Here is a 27,157-nt window from a genome sequence, read left to right as displayed (position 1 = left end):
CAGAACGCTGCACATATAAGGATGATGCTAGTGGTCCCAGAAGCCTGATACAGCAAATTGTTGCGAAACATAATTATATGGTTCTATAAAATTAAACTTTTCATTTAATAGTGTTAACAAGTTTAGATAAATGTATTTCAGTATTATAATCATGCATGCATGTATATGGTTTTGCTGACTGTACAGAGAGCAGTATAGCACTTGCAGTATTAAGGATATAACAGTCGATTACCGCATAGATATTATTAAAGCACTTTTACGCGCCTCTAATATCTATGATTTAGTCAGTCAGTGTAACACTGTTTTTAGCTACCAGCGAGGCTATTGGTATGTTGAACACCTACATAACATTTCAAGCAAGGAATACTGTAAGAAACGCCTGAGCATTCTAGGTCTTGCACTGAAGCCATAACGCTCGCAAATGAAGCCATTACGCTCGCAAATGAAGCCATTACGCGCGTACCGCAAATCGTCACCTACGTAGTGCTGGAGAAAGGAACTAGGCACAAAGGATCTTTAAGGAGGACAAAGGTAGCACCATGATGCATGCATTGTAGCTGCTGCGGTTGGCAAAAAGGCACGTCTCGGGATGAAGCGACGTCGAACAGTGAAGAAATCAGGCCTGTAGCCTTAGCCGTTATCGAGTTACGCTTGTCTGAAGGCATTAGTAAGTAAGTAAGTAAGTTAGTTAGTAAGTTAGTCAGTCAGTAGAAAATTCAGTTAAATACGAAATTTTTTAAATTTCATAGCAACTTGATGGAACGTTTTAGAGTTGATCTAAAGACATTTTTGAGCTTGGTTATGCCTAACCAATACTGCTAAGCCGTCAGAAAGTTAATATTAGGCTGGTTTTGGGTGATATTTATAGGGCAAGAAACCCCAAACCTTGGTGATCCCTAATATACAGTTACTATCGTACTGTATGATAATGGCTTTGCGCATTGTTAAAAATTTATTAGTATTAACATCATTGCAGCCATTTGTTGGCCGCCACCTTTTATTTCACAACTTTTTTCACCCAGGCTTTTAAGGCCGCACCTTTTTTCACAGTTTGGCTGTTTTGTGTGGATTAGAACAATGTATGCTCATAGGAATGGTAACTAGAGATCAAGATACTCTAATAGAGCAGTCACTACATACAAAATACTCTAATAAAGCAGTCACAGATTCTTGCAAGCTTGAGATACTGAAATCAATTTTTATTGATGCTCAGCAAAATAGAAAAATTTGGAGCAAAATAAAATTATCGAGTAAAATGGGTACGAAATAAAGAATTGCTGGAAAGAAAAATAGGTGGAAATAAGCAAAATAGGCTCATTCCTAATTTGTACATAATAATATGCAATGAATGAGTTGGTATTTGCATACTAAAGGCTGCTTGTACAGGTACAGAGATTTCCTGCCCTGCAGCTCATTATGATCCCTACTCAAACTCAATTTTTGTTTAATAGAATGTTTTACACTTCAGTGAATGCCGACAGATATTTGAATAAACACTTGTATGAACATGTACACACATTTCTTGAAACATTTTCATACTACACAATCAATACTGGCTGAGTTATTAGAGATATGATGGAACAAGAATGTAACACAATAACATTATCACTATACATATATTGGACTGTAAGGCTGACAGTGCTGGTAACAGTGTCTAGTAGATTAACATTCATAACTTCTACTATCATTTCTATATGAAGTAATATTTTATCTTAAATAGAAATTTTGCAATTGTAGGTTTGGTGTGTTCTCACACGACCATTCTTTGCCCAATGAATGTTTCTTACTTTTAAGATATGTTTCCACAAGACTATCAATCACATATGCGTGGTCACTTGATGTAGATCCTGTCAATTGTATTTCACACAGTAATATTTATAATATAAGAAAATGTAAAAATTTTACAGTGATAGAAATAAAAAGTAATGAAACAAGAGAGGTCATTAATTTTATACCCCGGACCTATACTAGTGCACATTTATAGAGAGTATGCAAGGGGCGTGGCCTTACACATGCATTTAATTGTCTGTAACTATGAGTGGAAAAGCGCTTGATTATGGAAGGTACGCTGTAGTGTTTTGTATTGTTGTAGGGTTCTGTGTTCTGTGGGCTTGTTTTTGTGTACAAACAACTAATTGATACTAATGAGTGTTCCTGTGAAATCTAAGTATTATTTGGCATACTTTCGTATAGACATAAAATCCACAGTAATTAGTGCTGTTGAAGGCCAGATGTTATACATGGAGATATCTTCAACACGCTAATCGGAAAATGCGGATACAGTCGGACACAGACACGGACATGAACATTTTCAAAAAGCACTTTTACGTTTATATAACAGTTATTTTTCATGTTTTACAGCAGTCTTCACTTCCAGACCCAGGAATCGATCTTTTCATAGCGCTTATCCATTTATAAGTGCACATACAAAGGATAGACTAGCACTCTAAAGACCATTATTTAGTGTTATATACATGCTCTAGAAATCTAATTCAGAATCACAGAGATTAATCTAGCATATCCCAACTTAATCTCATAGGCCAGGTCCTTGAAATCCTCAACACTCGGTATAAGCGCCTGCGCCTTATACTGAAAGGCATAAGATTGTGGATTTGGCCTGCTAAGCTAAGTTGTATGGGCATACAAGCTAATTTCTACAACTATATAACTCTGTATTAGACTTTAGAGCATGGTCTTTGGAATGCTGTGGAGTGCTGGTCTAGTCCTTTGCACGTGTGTTTATAAATGGATAAGCACTATGAAATGATCAACGCCTGGATCTGGAAGCGAAGATTGCTGTAAAAACAGCGTTAGGTATGAAAAATAACTGTTACATAAATGCAATAGTGCTTTTTGAAAATGTCCGTGTCCGTGTCTGTGTCCGACCGTATCTGCCTTTTCCAACTACCCTCTAATCCTCACACCAGGTTACACATTTGAGCAGCTAATGGCTTATATAGATAAGTTTTTTCGACAGTTTTCATGAACCTTTTAACCTCATGTTGACTGTTCTATTAGAGTATCTTGACCCCATAATTTACAGTTGTTTGATGTAACTCCATAGATGTTAATTCTTTATTTTTAACAATAAAAATGTACTGCCATAATGGCTAGCCAATGTACACACATGCTGACTGTAAATGATGGACAGAGTCTAATGGACATTGCAATTCCAGCATAGCAACACAGTGGACTTGTGAGTTGTATACAACAATATCAGGATGATTTTACCAGAATTGATGTTGGGATGGTAGCTTGATACACCTCACAAACCTGGTGCTTATGTAAGTCAGCAAGCACACAAAATTAACTTTAATGAGCATAGTAGCTAGAATAGAAAATACCTAGTTATGACAGTAAGTGTATAACACTGTTGAGCTGGTGTAAAAAATTGAGTTTCATTTCTTTTTGTCAATATATGCACAGTGTGATGTGCTGGCCTGCTTGGCCATACAACACACTATACAATTTATCTTGATATGACATTGTGACTTGTCAAACTGATGTCAACAGCAACTTCTACAAGGAAAAACAAGGTTTTTCAGCTGATTTTCAAGTAGATAAGAAATAAATGCCTGGGTGTCTATATATATATTATCTAATCCAAAACAGCCAAGCTGTAAAAAAAGTGTGCGGCCCTCAGAAAGGCAATGGTGAAAAAAGATGTGAAATCCAAGGTGGCGGCCAAGAAATGGCTGTGATGGTAGGTTAATGGTAAAAATTTTAATAATGACAATTCTGGTAAATTTTGTGAAGCGGCACAAAAATTCACCTGAATTGTCGTTATTAAAATTTTTACCATTAACCTACCATCACAGCCATTTCTTGGCCGCCACCTTGGATTTCACATCTTTTTTCACCATTGCCTTTCTGAGGGCCGCACACTTTTTTTACAGCTTGGCTGTTTTGGATTAGATTTCATTTCTTTTTGTATTTGTATACCCCAAAGCCGGCCTATGGCCAGCTTTGGGACTTTTTTAACCTATGTTTTTTTTCTTTACTACAGGAAGAAGTAAAGATGAAGTAGATATACTTTAAATATTTTATCAGTAAATGTACAAATTATATATATAATACATATGTGACCGGATTTGCAAAAAGGGGCCTTCCACACACATCCAATTTGCCAACTTTGACAATTGATAACTTCAGATTGGAAAGAGCTATTGCCTTGAAATTTGGGCAGTGGTGATTTCTTTGTAGCTGAACTCTCTACAAGGCAATTTTTTCTAGCTGATCTCTCTACAGGGAGATTTGTTTGCAGCTGAACTATCTACAAGGTAACTTCTTCTAGCTGATCTCTCTACAGGGTGATTTGTTCGTAGCTGAATTCTGTACAGGTGATGTGTTTGCAGCTGAGCTCTTTACAAAATGGTTTCTTTGTAGCTGAACTCTCTACAAAGTAACTTCTTCTAACTGATCTTTCTACAGGGTGATTTGTTTGTAGCTGAACTATCTACAAGGTAATTTCTTCTAGCTAATCTCTCTACAGGGTGATTTGTTTGTAGCTGAACTCTCTACAAAGTAACTTCTTCTAACTGATCTTTCTACAGGGTGATTTGTTTGTAGCTGAACTATCTACAAGGTAATATCTTCTAGCTGATCTCTCTACAGGGTGATTTGTTTGTAGCTGAATTCTGTACAGGTGATTTGTTTGCAGCTGAGCTCTTTACAGAATGGTTTCTTTGTAGCTGAACTCTCTACAAGGTAATTTCTTCTAGCTGATCTCTCTACAGGGAGATTTGTTTGTAGCTGAACTATCTACAAGGTAACTTCTTCTAGCTGATCTTTCTACAGGGTGATTTGTTCGTAGCTGAATTCTGTACAGGTGATTTGTTTGCAGCTGAGCTCTTTACAGAATGGTTTCTTTGTAGCTGAACTCTCTACAAGGTAACTTTTCTAGCTGATGTCTCTACAAGGTGGCTAGTTTGTAGCTGAACTCTCTACATGGTGGTTTCTTTGTAACTGAACTTTCTACAAGTTGACTTCTTCTAGCTGATCTTTCAATAGGGTGATTTGTTTGTAGCTTCCCTCTCTGCAAGGTAACTTCTTCTAGCTGATCTCTCTACAGGGAGATTTGTTTGTAACTGAACTCTCTACAGGTGATTTGTTTGAAGCTGAACTTTCTAAATGATGGTTTCTTTGTAGCTGAACTCTCTACAAGTTAACTTCTTCTAGCTGATCTCTCTACAGGGTGATTTGTTTGTAGATGAATTCTGTAAAGGTGATTTGTTTGCAGCTGAGCTCTTTACAGAATGGTTTCTTTGTAGCTGAACTCTCTAAAAGGTAACTTCTTCTAACTGATCTTTCTACAGGGCAATTTGTTTCTGGCAGAATTTTCTACAGGGTGATTTCTTTGCAGCTGAACTCTCTACATGGTGGTTTCTTTGTAGCTGAACTCTCTACAAGGTAACTTCTTCTAGCTGATCTCTCTACAGGGTGATTTGTTTGTAGCTGAACGATCTACAAGGTAACTTCTTCTAGCTGATCTCTCTACAGGGTGGTTTCTTTGTAGCTGAACTCTCTAAAAGGTAACTTCTTCTAACTGATCTTTCTACAGGGCAATTTGTTTGTGGCTGCATTTTCTACAGGGTGATTTGTTTGCAGCTGAACTCTCTACATGGTGGTTTCTTTGTAGCTGAACTCTCTACAAAGTAATTTCTTCTAGCTGATCTCTCTACAGGGTGATTTGTTTGTAGCTGAATTCTGTACAGGTGATTTGTTTGCAGCTGAGCTCTTTACAGAATGGTTTCTTTGTAGCTGAACTCTCTACAAGGTAATTTCTTCTAGCTGATCTCTCTACAGGGAGATCTGTTTGTAGCTGAACTATCTACAAGGTAACTTCTTCTAGCTGATCTTTCTACAGGGTGATTTGTTCGTAGCTGAATTCTGTACAGGTGATTTGTTTGCAGCTGAGCTCTTTACAGAATGGTTTCTTTGTAGCTGAACTCTCTACAAGGTAACTTTTCTAGCTGATGTCTCCACAAGGTGGCTAGTTTGTAGCTGAACTCTCTACATGGTGGTTTCTTTGTAACTGAACTTTCTACAAGTTGACTTCTTCTAGCTGATCTTTCAATAGGGTGATTTGTTTGTAGCTTCCCTCTCTGCAAGGTAACTTCTTCTAGCTGATCTCTCTACAGGGAGATTTGTTTGTAACTGAACTCTCTACAGGTGATTTGTTTGAAGCTGAACTTTCTAAATGATGGTTTCTTTGTAGCTGAACTCTCTACAAGTTAACTTCTTCTAGCTGATCTCTCTACAGGGTGATTTGTTTGTAGATGAATTCTGTAAAGGTGATTTGTTTGCAGCTGAGCTCTTTACAGAATGGTTTCTTTGTAGCTGAACTCTCTAAAAGGTAACTTCTTCTAACTGATCTTTCTACAGGGCAATTTGTTTCTGGCAGAATTTTCTACAGGGTGATTTCTTTGCAGCTGAACTCTCTACATGGTGGTTTCTTTGTAGCTGAACTCTCTACAAGGTAACTTCTTCTAGCTGATCTCTCTACAGGGTGATTTGTTTGTAGCTGAACGATCTACAAGGTAACTTCTTCTAGCTGATCTCTCTACAGGGAGATTTGTTTGTAGCTGAACTCTCTACAGGTGATTTGTTTAAAGCTGAACTCTCTAAATGATGGTTTCTTTGTAGCTGACTCTCTACAAGTTAACTTCTTCTAGCTGATCTCTCTACATGGTGATTTGTTTGTAGCTGAATTCTGTATAGGTGATTTGTTTGCAGCTGAGCTCTTTAAATAATGGTTTCTTTGTAGCTGAACTCTCTCAAGGTAACTTCTTCTAGCTGATGTCTTTACAGGGTCACTAGTTTGTAGTTGAATTCTCTACATGATGGTTTCTTTGTAACTGAACTCTCTACAAGGTAACTTTTTCTAGCTCATCTTTCTACAGGGTGATTTATTTGTAGCTGAATTCTTTACAGGTGATTTGTTTGCAGCTGAGCTCTTTAAAGAATGGTTTCTTTGTAGCTGAACTCTCTACAAGGTACCTTCTTCTAGCTGATGTCTCTACAAGGTCACTAGTTTGTAGCTGAGCTCTCTACATGGTGGTTTTTTTGTAACTGAACTCTCTACAAGGTGACCTCTTCTAGCTGATCTTTCTACAGTGTGATTTGTTTGAAGCCGAACTCTCTACAAGGTAACTTCTTCTAGCTGATCTCTCTACAGGGAGATTTGTTTGTAGCTGAACTCTCTACATGATGGTTTCTTTGTAGCTGAACTCTCTACAAGGTAACTTCTTCTAGCTCATCTCTCTACAAGGAGATTTGTTTGTAGCTGAACTCTGTACATGATGGTTTCTTTGTAGTTGAACTCTTTACAAGGTAACTTCTTCTATTGATCTCTCCACAGGGCGATTTGTTTGTGGCTGCACTCTCTACATGGTGGTTTCTTTGTAGCTGAACTCTACAAGGTGATTTTTTCTAGCTGAACTATCTCTTTCCATAGTTGCATGAACTCCCTACAAGGTAACTTCTTCTAGCTGATCTCTCTACAGGGTGACTTGTGTGTAGCTGATCTCTATACAGGTTTCTTATTTCTAGCTGATCTCTTGAATTCTCTTCAGGGTGACTGCTCTATTAGGATGACTGCTCTATTAGAATATCTCGATCTCGCACTTGCCGCACCAAGTTGGATTTCGTGTTATAACTCCGTGGCTTTAAGTCTGATTCTTCTACACCATTGATGAGCCTTTCTAAGATGATTACTCCATCTGTACAACGATTTTCAAAGCATTACCCTAAGCGGTTTATCTGGTAGGCGTGGCAAGCAGTCGTTTTTTATTAGCTGATCTCGATTGCGTAATTGTTACACACTGTTGGTTTTTTCGTTGTATCTTCCTGGTTTTTAGCTCGATTTCTTTCAAACCACAAAAGGTTTGAGGTTCAATAGTTAACCTATTCACCCACCGATTTTCAGCTTCTTCCCATACGCGGTTTACCCTGTAGGCGTGACAACATATTGGTGTTATTTTTCGTGAATAATCGCTCATAACTCTCTGCCTGTTTATCGTATTCCAGCCAAAGTTGGTACCGAGATGCGCCTTTATATCCCCCTTCTGTGTGCCAAATGTCAAGGCAATCGGATATGGCGTTCGAGTTTTATAGCAGTTTTTGTAAGTGTGCGACAAGAAAAAGAAAAATAAGAAGAAAAAAACGAAGAAACTGAGCCAATTGTTGAAGTCGCATATCTCGGGAACGCGCGAAGGGATTTCGCTTAAATTTGGAATGTGGAGTGCTGCAGTTGGAGGGAATGTCCACAGCAAAAACGGTCTTGTTTCATCAAGGAAGCACAGAGCTACGGAGGTGCGAAAATTGCGTTTTCTTTCTTCCTGTCAATATACTCACGGGTGTTACGCGCCGGCTTCTTGGGCCGCACGACACACTACCGTGTGTCTTGATATATGATGTCACTTATGTATGTGTAAAATTTTCTGTTAAATTCCATACACACATTTACACCATTTTGGCCCATCAGTGACAGGTTTCACGGATATGATTATGTACATAGATAAAACAAACACCCACCTATTCTACAAGCAATCGGTGGCAATGAGCTGCTTTTAGATGTGATCATCTTATCATCATAATGTGCCTCTTTTATTGTATTATCTGGTAATGATTCAGCCTTATACTGCACCAGCAAAGGGTGAGCATTCTTAATAACCCTCTTTGTATTAGGAGGACAAATGGCTGATTCACTTGAATATTTTGATCCTGCTGAAACATCTGGCAGTGACGAAGATCTCTGGTAAGCAGTATCATCTATACAGTCATAAAATGGATCATCATATAATGGCTCATCAGGAATTGATACTGCAAATCTTGACAACTTCTCAATGTGACATCTCGTATTCTTATTTGTAATACTTAGATCACTGTGATAGTAATGTAATAATACAAATACAAAATCATTGGTACTTACATACTTTGGGGTATGAATTTCATCAATAGTACTGTAAATTTGGTCCAGTGATTTTGAGGCCATTTTTTTTGGATTAAAAGTTTCTTTCAAAGGACATAATGAGGTTTTGTCTTCACTAAATACTGGTACAAATTTCCTTTGATTTTGCCACTGTTTGCGTCTGGAGTGTGTATCTGAATGATTGTAAAAACTGCCACTAGGTAGATCAAGGGAGGTTTTCTTTCCAATTATAGACTTGCTTGTATTGGTTGGCAGTTTGACGTAGCCATGCTGTGAAACTCTATTCTCTGCTAAATCAGTATCCAGTGTTTTGTTTCCAACAAGAAAATCAAATGTAGATTTTGCATGGAGAGTTGAGTCCACTGATTTGGATCTCCAAATCATTAAGGCACCTTAATTGATAAATATAAATTCAATGAACTGCGTCATGCTAGCACTGAAAATGCTTTTTACTCATATAACTTAACTAACGTTTTTGCAACTTTTCTGTCAGTAGTTGTTTTCGGTTGGAGAGGACTCTTACTAGATCCATAGTGCTCTTGGCTTGCAAAATTAAAACATCTTTTTCTTGATAACTACAAATAAAAATAAGCATCAAACTATACTAATTATATTTTTATAACATTAGAACTTTAGTTTATAACATTGATTATCCTATTAGACTGTTTAAATCTTCTCATGTAACAAAATTACCACAAGTTTTTAATGTATTATACAAATGGCTCCTCAGTGTCTCACCAGCTAAACACTACTTATGTGCATAAGATAGTAGTTCACAATTAACAATTTTATCAGCATTGCACACACTACGTATGTATGTATCAATCATATACCTTACTTTCTAGGTATCAAGACACATGTTAGTGTGCCTAGTGGCCAAAAAAGCTGGCACACCACACCATCATTATATTGACAGAAAGATAGAAAATAGCATTTCATGCATGTGTGCATAGCTCCATAGCCCCTTCTCCAAAGCTGCCTTATAGCTGTCTGCCAGGTAGGGTAGGTTACAGAGCAAATTTTTGATTAAAATCGCACCAACCATTTGTGAGATATGGGAATTAAAAGTTTTGATTTAATTTCTTTGTTTATTCTTCTTAAGCTGTAGGGGGGCTATTGGGGCTTTGATTTATTTCCGCACACTTTGCAAATATAGCTATAAAACACAAACATGTAACTCAATTGCATTGATCTTAGGCACAAATAAGGAGCACATAAATGTGGATTGATGTACCAAGTTTGTTATGAATCTGATGAATATCCAAGAAGTAATGAGCATTTATTCACAGAAAAAATGTTCAAACTTCTGTCACAGCTACAGGGTAAACCAAGTATGGGAATAGCTTGGATACATAGGCAGATCACCGTAGCAGTGCCTTTTGATAGTTTGAATAGCAATAGAGTAAGTTATAAAGCAAAAATCAAACAAGTGTAAAATTGCTGGATTGAGATACTCTAATAGAGCAGTCACTGCAGGGTAAAAAGATGTACAAAATGTCGAAAAAACCCTACCAGAGTTTGAACCAAGGACCTCCATACCAAACACCTGCATCCTTAACCACTGAGCTGCTGCTATCTTAGCTGATCACCTTACTTTATCAATGAAACTTCTAGTGCTTATAAATAAACAGTTGTAATTTCATAGATCCACCAATAGAAGTACTAGATTGTTCCAGAACACTCTATGTATGTTCTATTATAAGTCCTTAAAAAATGTGCACAATAGAGTAGTACAGTAAAAAATCCAATACAATACATTTATAAGTCTGTCTTCATTGTTTCTGTATAGGAAAGAAGAAATATGAGTAAAAACAAACCACAAAGTCAGCCATAGGCTGGTTTGGGGCTTCGTAAAGTACAAAAAGAAGTGAAGCCCACACAAAACAGCCAAGCTTTGAAAGAGTGACTGTGGTTTTAAAAGCAGACCTCTCAACTCTCACGGTTTCACCGTGAGACTCAAGTTTTTGGGCCTCTTCTCAAGGTCTCACGGTGAGGTGCTAATTTCTCAAGGTCGCGCTCCAGATCTCAAGAATTCTCAAGGTTTTCGCCTATAAATAAATTTCAAACCCACAATCGAAAACTTTTTGTCAACTCAATATAAGAAATGGTACTCACATGATAAATATTTAAAATTTATGGCGCTCAAATCTATAGAAGACTGGAGCCAACCTGTAACTCGGCATGGCTGTATTACAGCATGGTAAGGTGACTTCTCGTTTTTGTTTAGTAGTAAATAAGTTTTTCTCGCATTAATCAACTTTGAATGGACTTGGTTACTAAGATAGATGGTGGGAAATATATCACGTGCCAGAGCAGAGGCCAGATTCGGACCTAGTGAAAGGATTAGTGATACCTACAATCATCACAAAGATAGGCATAAAGCTGAATAAGCTGACTTATGATTCATGTGATGCTACGCCATGCTTGGAATTCCAGGTTGCTTAGATTCTATGTGTATAACACCATAGAGCGTAGAAATAAGCTGCAAATAACAGCAGTATGCATGCAGTATAGCTAGTTCATGTTTGTTGACATTCTTTATTAATAAAAATGTGTGTGCGCGTGAACCCCACTGTTGCATGAGACCATGCACTCGAGGTGTCTCAAGGTTAACTCCAGTTCAAAGTTGAGAGGTCTGTAAAAGGCCTGGGTGAAAATAGTTGTGGGGTCAAATGTGGTGGCCAAGAAATGCTGCAACGATGTTAATGCTAATAATTTTTAATTATAGTGGTATTATTACTATCCTTACACTAAGGATACACTGAGAGTGTCATACAAATACCGTACCTGATTGGTGCCATGGCATTACACTTGCATTGGTAAGAATGTCTGATACATGATGGTAGATAAGTTATAGTTATATCCCGTTACGAGGGTGATATCATCAAGACACACCATAGTGTGTCGTGCAGCCGGCGCGCCACACCGTGGGTATACTGACAGGAAGAAAGAAAACGTCATTTTCACACCTTTTTATCTCGGTGATCCCTCATCTGATTGGAACCAAATGTGCTGCAGAGTTGCCCGCCATCCAGGGGAAACTATATACCAAATTTGAAGGAAATCGCTCTAGCCATTTCCGAGATACGAGCCGCCAAAGTTTCGTTTTTTCTTCGTTATTTTTTTCTTCTCTTCTTTGTGTTTTCGCACACTTGCAAAAATTGCGATAAAACGCAAACGCGTACTCCGATCGCCTTGAAATTTGGCACACAGAAAAGGAGCGGATCCTAGCATCAAATTTGGTGCAAATCCGTTGAATGGTTCAGGAGTTATGACCGATTATTCACGTAAAACAAGATCGATTTGTGTGTACGCCTACAGGGTAAACCGCTTCATGGGATGAATAAAAAATTGCTATGTAGATGGAGTAACAAACATCGTAGGAATGCCTTTTGGTAGTTTGAAAGGAATCGAGATAAAGTCCATGAAGATATGACACAAAACCCAACCTGTGTCACAATTACACGATCAATTTTTATGGATAAAAAAGTATTAGTTTTTACGCCTACTAGGCAAACCGCTTTGAGCAATGAGCTGAAAATCGGTGTATAGCTGGAATAATCTTCATAGAAAGTCCTTGCAGTAGTACAGAAGAATCGGTTTACAAACCACTGAGTTATGATTCAAAAGCCAACTCCGTGTAGCAAATGCGAGATCGAGATACTCTAATAGAACAGTCACCCTAATAGAGCATTCAGCTAATTTATTTACTCATTATAGAATTCTATTTTATTCTGTAGGAAGTTCAGCTGCGAACAGTTAATCTTATAGACAGTTCAGCAAGAAGCAAGTCACCCTATAGAGAGTTCAGCTACAAATATATTGCTGTAGTGATTCAGAACATACAAGTCACACTGAAGAGAGTTCAACTATAAAAAAATCATGCACCCTGTAGAGAGTTCGGCTACACTCTCTAGAGAATTCAACTACAAACAAGTCACTGTGGAGAGAGTTCAGCTACAAAGAAACTACCCTGTAGAGACTTCATCTATGCGAACATGTTACCCTATAGAGATCAGCTGCAAACAAGTAACCCTGTAGAGAGTTCAGCTACAGACAAGTCACTTTATAGTTTATACAATGTTCCAGTGGCGTAGCCAAGGGGGGGCAAGGGGAGGCATTTGCTCCCCCATCACTAAGTGATGTTTTTATAAACTTCCGTCACAAGCTTTCCAGTAACTGACACGCATCCTAAATTACTGTTTGTGCGCTACTACACGAGTGCACACAACATTCAACGCGTTTGTGAATGGTGATAATAATACAATGATTTCTTGCACGTTACAAGCAATTAATAAAATGATGCGCTAAAAATAAGTTATGCTCGAATCCCCAGGGGTTCCCCCGTGTAGACACTATGCCTTCACCGAGCGAAAATATTAGACACAATTCTATATTTAGCCTACACTACTCACGTGATAGTACAATTTTTGAATCTAGACAGATGACCCGCTCAAAGTGACTTCGCAAGAGTCGCAACTCAGAAGTGACAACGAGGTGATAAAGTGTTAAATGGACCAACTTTATTTTCCTGAGCCAAGTTAATCACACTGGATCTTCGTACAGTGTGGTGGCATGCCAGTTTAATTTTTTTTTCACTTTGTCAGTCAGATGATCAGTCACAAGCTTAAAAATTCTGCTAACAGGAAAGGTATAGAGTTGGGATTTCATGCCAATGCATGGCGTTTGAATTTTGCCGGCTGAAGTCAGTGAGCTTGTCATTCTATGCCAGTGCAGCACAGACTGTGGCTGACGTGGGTAACTGCGACACATTGATTGTGGACGAATTTGTTGGAGTACAGTTGTGGCACGTGCGATGATGCTGGACGAAAATATTTCCATTGATAAGTGATAACTGGTAGCAATCAGTAATGAAGTAGTTATGTAGCTAGTTACATAAGCTGTAATAATACAACACCGTATGTTGGCTAGCCCATCATTGGGTCATTAGCCTTTTATGCAATTGTGAACAATGTCGAGTGTTTTGTGGGGGGTGCCTGCCCCCCCACCACTGTCTGGCTAGCTATGCCCCTGCAATGTTCAGCTACAAGTGAGTCACTCCCTGTAAAGAGTTCAGCTATACAAACAAGTTACTGTGTAAAGAGATCAGCTAGAAACAAGAGAGAGCTTAGTTAAAAGAAGTCACCCTGTAGAGATCTCAGCTGCAAAGAAACTCTATAGAGAGATCAACTACAAACAAATCACCCTGTAGAAAGTTCAGGTACAAATAAATCATCTTATATAGAGTTCAGTTACAAAAACAATTCACTCTGTAGAGAGTTCAGCTACAAAGAAACCATCCTGTAGAGAATTCAGCTACAAAAAAGTTACTGTACAGTGAGATCAGTTGAAACAAAAGATTTCAGCTACAAACAAATCACCCTGTAGGGAGTTCAGCTATGAACAGATCACCCTGTAGACAGTTCAGCTATACAAGTCACCCTGTAGAGAAATCATCTAGAAGAAGTCACCGTCTAGAGAGATCAGCTAGAAGCAAGTAACCTTGTAGAGAGCTCAGCTACAAAGAAACCATCCTGTAGAGAGTTCAACTACAAACAAATCACCCTGCATAGAGTTCAGCTGCAAATAAATTACCTTGTAGAGAGTTCAGCTACAAACAAATCACCCTGTAGAGAGTTCAACTAGATAAAAGTCATCCTACAGAGAGATCAGGTCACCCTATAGAGAGATCAGCTAGAAGAAGCCATGCACCTTTTAGAGAGTTCAGCTACAAAGAACCCTCTCTGTAGAGAGTTCAGCTAGAAACAAGTTACCCTATAGATAGATCAGCTACATAGGAACAAGTCACCCTGTAGAGATTTCAGCTACAAACAGATCATCCTGTAGATAGTTCAGCTAGATACAAGTCACCCTCAATGTAGAGAGATCAGCTAGAGGAAATCACCTTGTAGAGAGATCAGCTAGAAACAAGTCACCTTGTAGAGAGTCCAGTGACAAAGAAACCATCCTGTAGAGAATTCAGCAACAAACAAATCACCCTGTAGAGAGTACAGCTGCAAACAAATCACCCTGTAGAGAGTTCAGCTACAAACAAATCAACTTGTTGAGAGATCAGCTGGAGGAAGTCACCTTGTAGAGAGATTGGCTAGAAACAAATCACCTTGTAGAGAGTTCAGTGACAAAGAAACCATCCTGTAGAGAGATCAGCTATAAACAAATCATCCTGTAGAGTGTACAGCTGCAAACAAATCACCCTGTACAGAGTTCAGCTACAAACAAATCAACCTGTAGAGAGATCAGCTGTAGGAAGTCACCTTGTAGAGAGATTGGCTAGAAACAAGTCACCTTGTAGAGAGTTCAGTGACAAAGAAACCATCCTGTAGAGAGTTCAGCTACGAACAAATCACCCTGTAGAGAGTACAGCTGCAAACAAATCACCCTGTAGAGAGTTCAGCCACAAACAAATCAACCTGTAGAGAGATCAGCTGAAGGAAATCACCTTGTAGAGAGATCGGCTAGAAACAGGTCACCTTGTAGAGAGTTCAGTGACAAAGAAACCATCCTGTAGAGAGATCAGCTAGAAACAAATCACCCTGTAGAGAGATCAGCTAGAAACAAATCACCCTGTAGAGAGATCAGCTAGAAACAACTCACCTTGTAGAGAGTTCAATGACAAAGAAACCATCCTGTAGAGATATCAGCTAGAAACAAATCACCGTGTAGATAGTTCAGCTACAAATATCACCCTGTAGAGAGATCAGCTACAAACAAATCACCTTGTAGTGAGTTCAGCAAGACTTGACACTTTTTGAAGCACTTTAGCAATAATTTTTATTTGAGATGCTGACAATTCACATTTTTGCAAACTGAGATAGTTCATATATTTATAACTATTATAAAGAATTCCTGCAACTGCCTCTGCCAATGGTGCAGCAATCTTAGTTGAATTTAAGCATAAATGTTGCAAAAAATAGTATTTTGAACTGAAGCAAGTAAAGATAACAGTCTAGTTTCTTCTAAACTACAATTTGATATGTCAAGATATTCCAATGTTGTACAGTATTTGGATATGAGTTTTAATACAATAGACAATATATCTGCTGGTGAAATAGTTTCAATTATCAGCAATAACATGTTGGAACATTTAAATTTAAATGATTGCAGTTTACAAGATTACGCAGTTGTAGCAGTAGCTGATGCATTGGTAAAAATCAATTCTTTAGTGTACCTTAACCTCGACAACAACTGCGTCACACAACAGGCAGCCACAAAGATTGGAGATGTTATATATAGCAATCATGCAATAAGGGAGTTGCACCTTCACAACTGCTTAAGACCAGATATACAAGTTCAATAATACTTTTCAGCTGCTAAAAAAAATTTGCATTGAAATATCTGAATTTGAGCTCAAACATCATCACCTTCTACAGAAGGTATCATAGCATCATCTGTTGATCACTCACAGTTAGAATACATTGATTTATCATATTTCTACTTATCAGAGTCTGGATTTCTTCAAATTTTGAATGGGTTTACCAAGATAAGCATACTACACAATATGTCAATATTGAATCGAATACTGTCACCTAAAGATCAGTGGGAATACAATTGTAAATGTAGACATTTTAGTGCAAGTAATTAGAGCAAATGTAAAACTGAGGTATCTCAACATGCCAAATCAATGCTGCTAGCCTTGTTGCAGTTTTCAAAGCCTTACAAAATAAAATGTGTTTGTGTTAGTTACAGTTTTATAGTCAAAATGGCTGCCATTGAACTGGATAAAGTATTTCATAGCAACAAAATCATAACACATTTATTATTGAGTCATTGTGTGTTTGAACTACAGTCATTTAGCAAAATTGTGCCACTCCTAAAACTATTTGGTTGTTTAAGTTATTTAGATCTAAGCAGCACTGCGAATAGTCAATATTTGGCAGATGATATATCAGATGTTATTGAGAGCAGCATAATGTTACAACATTTGAATCTATCAAATTGTAAGTTATCTGGACTTCGCCTTATGAAGATTACTTCAAGTGTAACGAAGCTATCAATGTTAAAGATTTGCTTTTCAACAATTGTAATATACAAGAAGAGAATTAGGAAACAAGAAAATAGCCAATGCATTGAGATGTATATCATCTTTGCTGTTGCTTGATATTAGCAACAATTGAATCACAGCTAAAATTGAGCTAGAAATTGCTGATGCAGTAAATGTGACTGAATTTTGGAAAAACGATCCAAATCACACATTGGAAGTTTTGAGATAAACAGTTTTAAAGAATTCAAGCCTGCATAACTCTCCAGGGATAGCAAGCACGCATATGAAATTTACACTAAAGATGCATCAATCTGTTACCTTTCAGACCACTTCCAGTACTTGTAGCTGCTTGTAGAATTTCCCGCCAAATAAGATAGAAAATCTGAGCTATTGGACAAGCGAAGTAGTATCACGAGTGCTCACAAAGGGGTGGGGGGTGGAGGGTGGAAGATGGAAGCTGGTGGGGTGGGGGTGGCGGGGTGGGCAAGGATTAGACCTCAAAATAGAGACAGACCACGATTGGAGTCCAGAGACAAGATTACAGGGCTGTGCTGGCTCCTTAGTGGTTGATATGTAGCAAAATCTACAGAAAAAAAGTCTGGCCAACATTGTCAGACTGTCCACCAGTAAACCACTGATTCTTGCCAAGCCAGGTCCTTCACAAGGCCTAAAACCGCCATTCGAGCTCTACACCCCCCCCAGAAAATACGTCTGTTGAAACTAGCCTCGAGTTGTTTGAGTGGTGCTGAGTGTCAAAACTACTAATACAATAGTGTAGCTATCCACAGGTGGTGTTAGTTTGACTTTGCCTCATGTGTGATTTGGATCGGTTTTGTAAAATCTAGTCACAAATCCTGCTCTACAATTGCACATGTAGCCATTAACTTCATCAATACAAGTTCCATTATTATCACAAGGATCAGGGTCACAATCATCAATATCTGTAGTACAGTTAACACCGGTAAATTCTGCTACACAATCACACATGTAGCCACCAGTGATATATACACAGTTTCTGCCATTAAGACATGGATTAGGCATGAAGTATTAAAAATCTGCTTTGTCTTTTTATTCTTCCTGTGGTAAAGAAAAAGGATATGCTAAAAAAGCCCCAAAGCCGGACATAGGTTGGCTTTGGGGTATACAAATACAAAGAGAAGTGATATCTAATCAAAAACAGCCAAGCTATAAAAAAAGGTGCAGCCCCTAAAAGGCCATGGTGAAAAAAGATGTGAAATCCAAGGTGGCGGCCAAGAAATGGCTGTGATGGTAGGTTAATGGTAAAATTTTAATAACAATTCAGGTGAATTTGGTGCTGAAACACAAATTCACCTGAATTGTCGTTATTAAAGTTCTTACCATTAACCTACCATCACAGCCATTTCTTGGCCACCACCTTGGATTTCACATCTTTTTTCACCATGATCTTTTAGGGGCCACACCTTATTTTACAGCTTGGCTGTTTTTGATTAGATCGTTATTACACGAGTCTGAGGTGGAGCTGAGGACAAGTGTAATAACAATGATATCATCCCAGTATACGGGATATGACTATTTTATATCCCAGTGTGCGGGAGTGCGCGGAAGTTTTCAGATAGTAAATTAAGTTCCAGTTTGAGTTCCTGTCACTGTGCTCAAGATTTCATCCAAATTGTATGGAGATTCAACTTTGTAGCTATAACACAGACCCTCGCAGAGACCCTGCATACTTGCATTAATATCAGATTAGATTATTTGTGATCCAGTCTGACAAAACCAGTCTTATCGCCCATGTCAGCAGATTTGATTTTTCACTCAGGACACAAAGTTACATGAATAAACTATCTAATTCCACAATCAAAATCAGCCAGACTTGTCTGGTTTTGTTGGCTGCTTTCCCAAGCCCAGTGGCGATCTGTAATGGAGCTCTGGTCAGCCTGTGGATAACTGTATGTGACTGTACAGCTCTGTGGTGTTGAATAAGTACCTCTGCTGTGAATTTCCTTTCATTTTAGCCAATTTTGAGACCTCAATGGCCCAAAACTTTGCCTAATTCATCCCTACGCCTTCCTTTTCAATTTTTGAACACCATCTTTCCCGCCTTCCAGACCCCTGCCTCCCACCCATTTTGCAGCTCACCTGATACAGTCAACCTCGGTTTAAAAACTATCTAAAACGGCAGGAAACTTAGTTGCTGGCTACTTGCACAGTGGATGCTGTGGAAAGTAAGGAATTAGTACAAAACGTGTGAAAATTTGGTACATATAGCTTCACCCATTGGCGAGCTACAACACACTAAATACTTAAAACCGGCATTTCTCGATACTTTTAAATAGGCGATAAGCTCGGTTTTCCCAGACTAGGTCACATGTTTGTTCAGCAACAGTAGGCATACTGTAAACTGCATATATGCTCCTCACACAAGCATATAAAAGGATAAAAACATGTACACAACACCAATACATGGTTACAGCATACAAAACAGGATATGGGAGTATTAAAAGTTTAATAGTTGCTAAAAATGATAATCGGTTTGAAATGCAGTGGGATCATTTGAATGTGAAGGGAAAGTGTTTCACAGCAAAAATTTGTTGACAAAAAAGAGACTGATGAGTCAGGGTATTGCTTTTACTGTGTCTATATATGCTTACCCTGACTGAGCATTTGAAACTGATAAAGTTAGAGTTCCTTGTTTGGTTGTGCCACTTTGCTTCATTTTTGGTTGGTATTTGATCTTATGGATATCCAATATATTTAATGAAAAGCTTGTTTCAATTTTTCCATTAGCAGTGAAGACCTTTATTTTTATATCACATACTTTCAAGAGGTAGCTATTACTTCCCCTCCTTATGGTGTCACCAATCATCACTCTGAACTCATCTACATAGAAAGTAATAATGCTAAACAACCATGTAATTACCCCTCAAGCTCTCTATAATCTCACAACCATTTTATGGTGGTGACTGTACAACTATTCAATGTATGTATACAGGGGTGGATCCAGGATTTTTGAAGAGGGTGGGGTCTCTGAGGTGGGTGAAGGGTAATCCCCTAAGGTTCACATATTCAACTCAGCACATCGTACAGCTGTAGTATTCACATACATAAAATGTGTTCTATAGGCAAACTTTAAAAAACATGGTGAGTGTATCCAGCTAACTACAGTAGCTGAATAATTAGCAGCGCTGTTTGGGCAGCGCTTATTGTTATACTATGCTACTGCAGGATTAGCTTACTAAATATACAAGTTCCTGGCATTGCTACTGAGTTACAAATGATGGAGCTCTTATTCATCACACTCTTTCCTGGCTGAGTTTAATAACTACTGAAGTAACTTCTGTTTCATTCCTTGATTCATATTGCAGGGAGTTCAATTCAATTTGTGTCCTCTAGGCAAGGTCTCAAGAACGATCAAGTGATATCACATAGACCAAATGTCAGGCAGAGGCAGGTATATTACCACACAAAAAAACTACTGGCAATAAAACACAAATCTGCAGCTATAATACCATTGGCTCCTTCCAGTTGGTAGTTCTATCATTCACTATTTACTGAAGTTTAAACAATCTAAATCATGTGCGCTATCATCATGTAATGTTGCAATTACTAGTCTGATTGCTCTATTAGAGTAAATCGATCTTTCACGTTGTATTGTGTACAAGGTCTTGAGACCACCTGAAGACCCCCTGGATCCACCTCTGGTATGCATTTCTTTACACTGATAACACAAAGTGCTGATTCATGGTAGTGCACATTAATGGCTTCCTGTATTAAAGAATGAATGAAAATTGTCCATCACTTTTGCACCGAAGTCAAAAAGTCAATGTAACTGATAGATCCTAGGCTAGCTCCATGTATCATTCTCTGTGTGTATACGGTTGTGTTTGGCAGAACATCTTGAACTAAATAATGGCTACATTGCTAGCAGACCATTTACTGTTTTCATTTGTACGCGTGCCCCAACTATCAATTATTGAAAAGTGAGTAGCCATTATGGTTCATTTTTGGTTATGTTCAGCCTGTTACACAGCATTACAAATGAAGAACAGTACAAGAAGTGCCTCTGCAATCATTCAAGCCACTACAGAAAATAGGGATGATTCTGCTACAAATGTAGAGAAGCCAAAAGGTACCTTTTAGGCTGAAGACACTATCTAACAGTGAAAAAAATCAAGCCTGTAGCCTTAACTATTATTGAGGTACTCTGATCTGAAGGTATCAAAGGCAAAAATTCAGGGCTAAAATGACTGTTGTAATGCCAACAAAATAAATAGTTTTAATATTTGAATACTCTAAATGTATATAATTTATTTGAAACCAGCTTGGCAGTATCGGTTAGGTATAATCAAGCCCAAAAGTGTTTCAGTGTGACCCGAAATGCACTCCAAAATTTAAAAACACTAGCCCGAGGATTAAATAATTATATTAACATGTAAATACATGGTACATGTGTGTTTATGCACACACTTATACTTCTAATTATAACTACATGTGTGCATACTCACATACTACTCCTGGTAGTGGTGGTCCAAACACTTCATTGTTTATTGTATCAACCCAAGCAGATGCCTCCTTTGAGGTGTCGACCCCAATTAAAAACTGTTTCATTCTAGTCACTATTTTAATGTTATGCTTTCCGTTTTGTTCAGAAGATACCATAACTCTGAACACATCATCCAAAGGAATATATTCTGAAACTTTACCACAACGGTGGCTTTTTATGTGTTGTGAAATCTCATACAGTACCAACTGCCTTGGATAGAAATTGCTCTCTCGATGTAGCTCACACCAATACTTGTGAACAGCCTGTGTTTGATGGGAACATACCCACATATAAATGAAATTATTGAAAAGAACGTATATATATGTACATAGAGTGTATTTGCAGTGGAACCTCTCTTGTACGGACCTCTATTATCTGGGCACCTCTGTGCATAGACAGCCCAAATTAATTAGTCACGTGACTTGCAATCTATGGAGTTTGGATTTGATGAAAGCACAAGGAGGGAACCTAAAGCTTGCTGTTTACCAGTTAGGTGGCTTGTTTGTTATACTAATAACTACCACTTGGTTCAAGCTACTGTATCAGTTACTGAGCATATTAGCATGTATTTCAGCTGGGAAGTTTATCTATGACCAAATTTTTTTCCAAAAAAACTGGAATCTAGTGTAAGTCTTCAACAGTTGACCAACAACTGCAAAATCCATAAGCAGTGACACTGAGTAATACTCATACTGAACAAAAGAATCAAGTCTCTACTTATCTCACTTACCATCATTTTTCTTTAGTGAACAGTCACATGAAACAAGATACCAAGGAGGGTGAATACCTATTCATTAGTTGACTGAGTGTACTGTATAGCGGGAAATTCTCGAAAGATTAAATTTTGAAAGGGTGCTTGATTGGAAGTTTGAAAAAACATTTTTGAAACAATTCCTCTTTCCTCTTTACTGTGCCACACCATGGATAATTAACTAGAAAGATTCATGGAGGAATGCAACAATGGTTGAATTGACCACACACGTAGCTATATATCTACATAGAATTTACTGCTTTGATTGTTCAGTATAGATAATAATTATTATTTTGTCAGCATAAATAATAATAATAATAATTATTATTAAGATATTAATATAGGTCCAACTGGCTTTGGTAGAACTGCATTTAGCTACCCTAGATTCTTTCTTCATAGCTTGAACAATTTCGTTTGGCAGACTTTGCCTTAATCCAGTGACCTGTACATTGAACCATAAATACTTGGCTTTCTTCAGCCTGTCTATATATTTGCTGTCTTTCCTGGTCATTTCACTCAGGCTAGGATAATGATTCTCTCAAGCTTTTAGCCATGGGCCTAGAGGTTTATAGCTAACTGATAAAGTAGAAAACATACATGCGTACACTTGGAATTTGTTTATAGCTATACTTTCCTTGATCGTCACTTCAAAGATGTTTACACAGTAAAAATAAGTAGTAAATACTGTGGCAGATAGTGAACATCACTGGAAATTCTTGGTGAGTCACTAAAATGTACAGTGACATTCACCATTTGCCACAATATTCACTACTTATTTTTTACTGTGTCATGTAGTATTGCTAGGTATAGCTATTTCTGATAAATTGCTAAAAAGTATTTTCGACATTATTTTGGAATTTTTCATAAACTTAATGTTTCAAAATTTTCCCCTTATTCGGTATATAAAGTTGCCTTATCATAATTCTTCCGTCCACTTAACATTAACCAGTGCTTCATTTTACCTCTTATAATATATCTGGAGCACAAATACTATGAAGCACTGTGTCATGACCTGTCATCTAATACAAAATTTTAATCAACACAGTGATGGGCAGGTACAATTCACATCACTGAAACTAACATGGTGAGCATTCTGTATATATGTAAGTCTTTTAGTCAGTGTTTGCAGGCCTGGTGCAAAAGTGGCTAGTGGCTACAGTCTGGTGTAAAAATCGTTGTCGTGATGCTACTGCAGTTTAAGACTCAGCTAACAAGCAAAAATGCAATCATGGGGTACAATACACAACATATATATATATACAGATAAAGGCATTTTCAGTTCCCTCAAAACCATCAGCATGACTCTAAACACTACAAACATTGTACAACGTAACTAACAAAATTTTGCTTCCCAGTGGCCAAAGAATGCAGCACACTAGCACCTAGAAGTTTCACGTTTGAGTCACTTATTTCTATTTAATAATTCCATTGATACTAATAGCAGCACTTATCATATACATGGCATGGTAGCACTTTGCAAAATACACAGTTACCCACCTCCCTGTAGTTTCTATCTTATAAGAAGAAACCTCTATATGTTAACAAACATGAAGATGAAACCAAAGCTGAACCTGACCCTAACCCTAATCTGAGATTTGTCTGTTCCTCATAAAAATGACTTTCACTGTCTATATATATCTAATCAAAAACAGCCAAGCTGTAAAAAAAGGTGCGGCCCCCATAAAGGCCATGGTGAAAAAAGATGTGAAATCCAAGGTGGCGGCCAAGAAATGGCTGTGATGGTAGGTTAATGGTTACATTTTAATAACAACAATTCAGGTGAATTTGGTGCCAAGACCAAGCGGCACAAAATTCACCTGAATTGCCGTTATTAAAATGTAACCATTAACCTACCATCACAGCCATTTCTTGGCCGCCACCTTGGATTTCACATCTTTTTTCACCATGGCCTTTATGGGGGCCGCACCTTTTTTTACAGCTTGGCTGTTTTTGATTAGATATCACTTCTTTTTGTATTTGTATACTGCAAAGCCGGCCTATGGCTGGCTTTGGGGCTTTTTTAACCCATGTGTTTTTTCTTTACCACAGGAAAAAGAAAAGAACTTAAAGAAGAATTTTAGTACTTCAATTATTTTTGATTTTATTAGTAATTATACAAATTATATACATATATTTATTACATGCGCATTATTCCCCACAGGATTTTTTTTGCAGCTGATCTCTCTACTGGGTGACTTGAAATGTAGCTGAACTATATACAGGATGGTTTTTTTGTAGCTGAACTCTCTGTAACAGGTGATTTGATTGCAGCTAAACTCTCTACATGGTGGTGTCTTTATAGCCGAACTCTCTACATGATGGTTTCTTTGTAGCTGAACTCTCTATAAGGTGACTTCGTCTAGCTGAACTCTCTACAGGGTGATTTTTTTGTAGCTGAACTCTCTGCAGGGTGATTTGTTTGCAGCTGAACTCTCTACATGATGGTTTCTTTGTAGCTGAACTCTCTACAAGGTGACTTCGTCCAGTTGATCTCTCTACGGGGTGATTTGTTTCTAGCTAAACTCTCTACAGGTGAATTGTTTGCAGCTAAACTCTCTACATGGTGGTTTCTTTGTAGCTGAACTCTCTACAAGGTAACTTCTTCTCTACAGGGTGATTTGTTGTAGTTGAATTCTCTACAAGGTGGTTTGTATGAGGCTGAACTCTCTACATGGCGGTTTCTTTGTAGCTGAACTCTCTACAGAGTCATTTGTTTGCAGCTGAACTCTCTACATGATGGTTTCTTTGTAACTGAACACTCTACAAGGTGACTTCTTCTAGCTGATCTTTCTACAGGGTGAATTGTTGTAGTTGAACTATCTACAAGGTAACCTCTTCTAGCTGATCTCTATACAGGGTGATTTGTTTGTAGTTGAATTCTGTACAGGTGGTTTCTTTGTAGCTGAACTCTGTACATGATGGTTTCTTTGTAGCTAAACTCTTTACAAGGTGACTTCTTCTAGCTGAACTCTCTACGGGGTAATTTCTTTGTAGCTGAACTCTCTATATGATGGTTTCTTTGTAAATGAACTCTCTACAAGGTGAATTCTTCTACCTGATCTCTCTACAGGGTGATTTGTTTGTAACTGAACTCTGTACAAGTGCGTTTTTGTGGGTGATCTCACTGCAGGTTGATTTGTTTGTAGCTGAACTCACTAAAGGGTGATTTTGCTTGTAGCTGAACTCCTTGCATTGTATCTAGTTTCTAGCTGATCTCTCTACAGGGTGATTTGTTTGTAGCTGATCTCTCTACAAGTTAATTTGTGTGTAGCTGATCTCTCTGCAGGTTGATTAATTTGCAGCCGATCTCTCTACAAGGTAATTTGTTTGTAGCTGAACTGTCTATAAAGTGATTTATTTGTAGCTGATCTCTCTGCAGGTTGATTTGTTTTAGCTGAACTCTCTACAGGCTGATTTGTTTGTAGCCGATCTCTCTACAGGGTAATTTATTTGTAGCTGAACTCTCTACAAGTTGATTTGTGTGTAGCTGATCTCTCTGCAGGTTGATTTGTTTGTAGCCGATCTCTCTACAGGGCAATTTGTTTGTAGCTGATCTCTCTACAGGGTGATTTTTTTGTAGCTGACCTCTCTTCAGGGTGATTTGTTTCTAGCTGATCTCTCTACAGGGTGATTTTTTGTAGCTGACCTCTCTTCAGGGTGATTTGTTTCTAGCTGATTGCTCTACAGGTTGATTTGTTTTTAGATAAACTCTCTACAGGGTAATTTGCTTGTAGCTGAACTCCTTACTTTGTGTCTAGTTTGTAGCTGATCTCTCTACAGGGTGATTTGTTTGTAGCTGAACTCCTTACATTGTGTGTAGTTTCTAGCTGATCTCTCTACAGGGTGATTTGTTTGTAGCTGATCTCTCTACAAGTTGATTTGTGCGTATATAGCTGATCTCTCTGTAGGTTGATTTGTTTGTAGCCGATCTCTCTACAGGTAATCTGTTTGTAGCTGAACTCTCTATAAGGTGATTTGTTTGTAGCTGATCTCTCTGCAAGTTGATTTGTTTTAGCTGAACTCTCTACAGGGTGATTGCTTGTAGCTGAATTCCTTACATTGTGTCTAGTTTCTAGCTGTTGTCTCTACAGGGTGATTTTTTGTAGCTGAACTCTCTTCAGGGTGATTTGTTTCTAGCTTATCTCTCTACAGGTAGATTTGTGTTGATTTGTTCATTGCTGATCGCTCTAAAAGTAATTGATTTGTTGCAGTTGAACACCCTGCAAAGTGTTTTGTTTGTAGCTGATCACTCTAAAGGGTAATTTGTTTGTAGCTGAACTCTCTCCACAGTGACTTGTGTGTAGCTGAATTCTGTGTAACTGAATTCTCTAGAGAGTGACTTAATTGTAGCTGAATTTTCTACACAGTGCATGACTTGTTTATAGCTGAACTTTCTTCAGTGTGACTTGTAATGTTCTGAATCTCTAGAGTGGTATATTTGCTTAACTCTCCACATGGTGACTGTCTTCTTGCTGAACTGTCTATAAGATTAACTGTTTGCAGCTGAACTCCCTACAGAATAACTTGTGATGTAATAAAATTCTATAATGGAGTAAATAAATTAGCCGAATGCTCTATTAGGGTGACTGTTCTATTAGAGTATCTCGATCTCGCATTTGCTACACGGAGTTGGCTTTCGAATCATAACTCAGTGGTTTGTAATCCGATTCTTCTGTACTACTGCAAGGACTTTCTATGAAGATTATTCCAGCTATACACCGATTTTCAGCTCATTGCTCTAAGCGGTTTGCCTAGTAGGCGTGAAAACTAATACTTTTTTATTCATAAAAATCGATCGCGTAATTGTGACACAGGTTGGGTTTTGTGTCATATCTCCGTGGTCTTTATCTCGATTCCTTTCAAACCACCAAAAGGCACTCCTACGATGGTTACTCCATCTACATAGCAATTTTTAACTCATTCCATGAAGCGGTTTACCCTGTAGGCGTG

General features: G+C 38.0%; 1 protein-coding gene across 2 annotated transcripts in view; it reads right to left on the bottom strand.

Annotated features, from left to right (window-relative positions):
* The window catches only part of LOC136260946 (uncharacterized), a 45,154-nt gene that overhangs the window by 5,280 nt on the left and 12,717 nt on the right, over positions 1-27,157 (bottom strand). The window contains exons 2-7 of one of the 2 annotated variants that reach the window (XM_066054866.1): positions 21,419-21,719; positions 19,565-19,793; positions 9,404-9,507; positions 8,937-9,324; positions 8,536-8,885; positions 1,788-1,847 (exon numbers count right to left, since the gene is read on the bottom strand). In XM_066054866.1, the coding sequence (XP_065910938.1) occupies positions 1,788-1,847; positions 8,536-8,885; positions 8,937-9,324; positions 9,404-9,507; positions 19,565-19,793; positions 21,419-21,719 (1,432 nt within the window). The remainder of the gene's footprint in view (positions 1-1,787; positions 1,848-8,535; positions 8,886-8,936; positions 9,325-9,403; positions 9,508-19,564; positions 19,794-21,418; positions 21,720-27,157) is intronic. The other variant, XM_066054868.1, reaches the window with a different exon arrangement.

The sequence above is a fragment of the Dysidea avara genome, chromosome 7 (genome assembly GCF_963678975.1).
Source record: "Dysidea avara chromosome 7, odDysAvar1.4, whole genome shotgun sequence".
NCBI classification, from domain to species: domain Eukaryota; kingdom Metazoa; phylum Porifera; class Demospongiae; order Dictyoceratida; family Dysideidae; genus Dysidea; species Dysidea avara.
The sequence above is the reverse complement of the archived record's forward strand: the minus strand, read 5'-3'. Positions and strand labels throughout refer to the sequence as shown.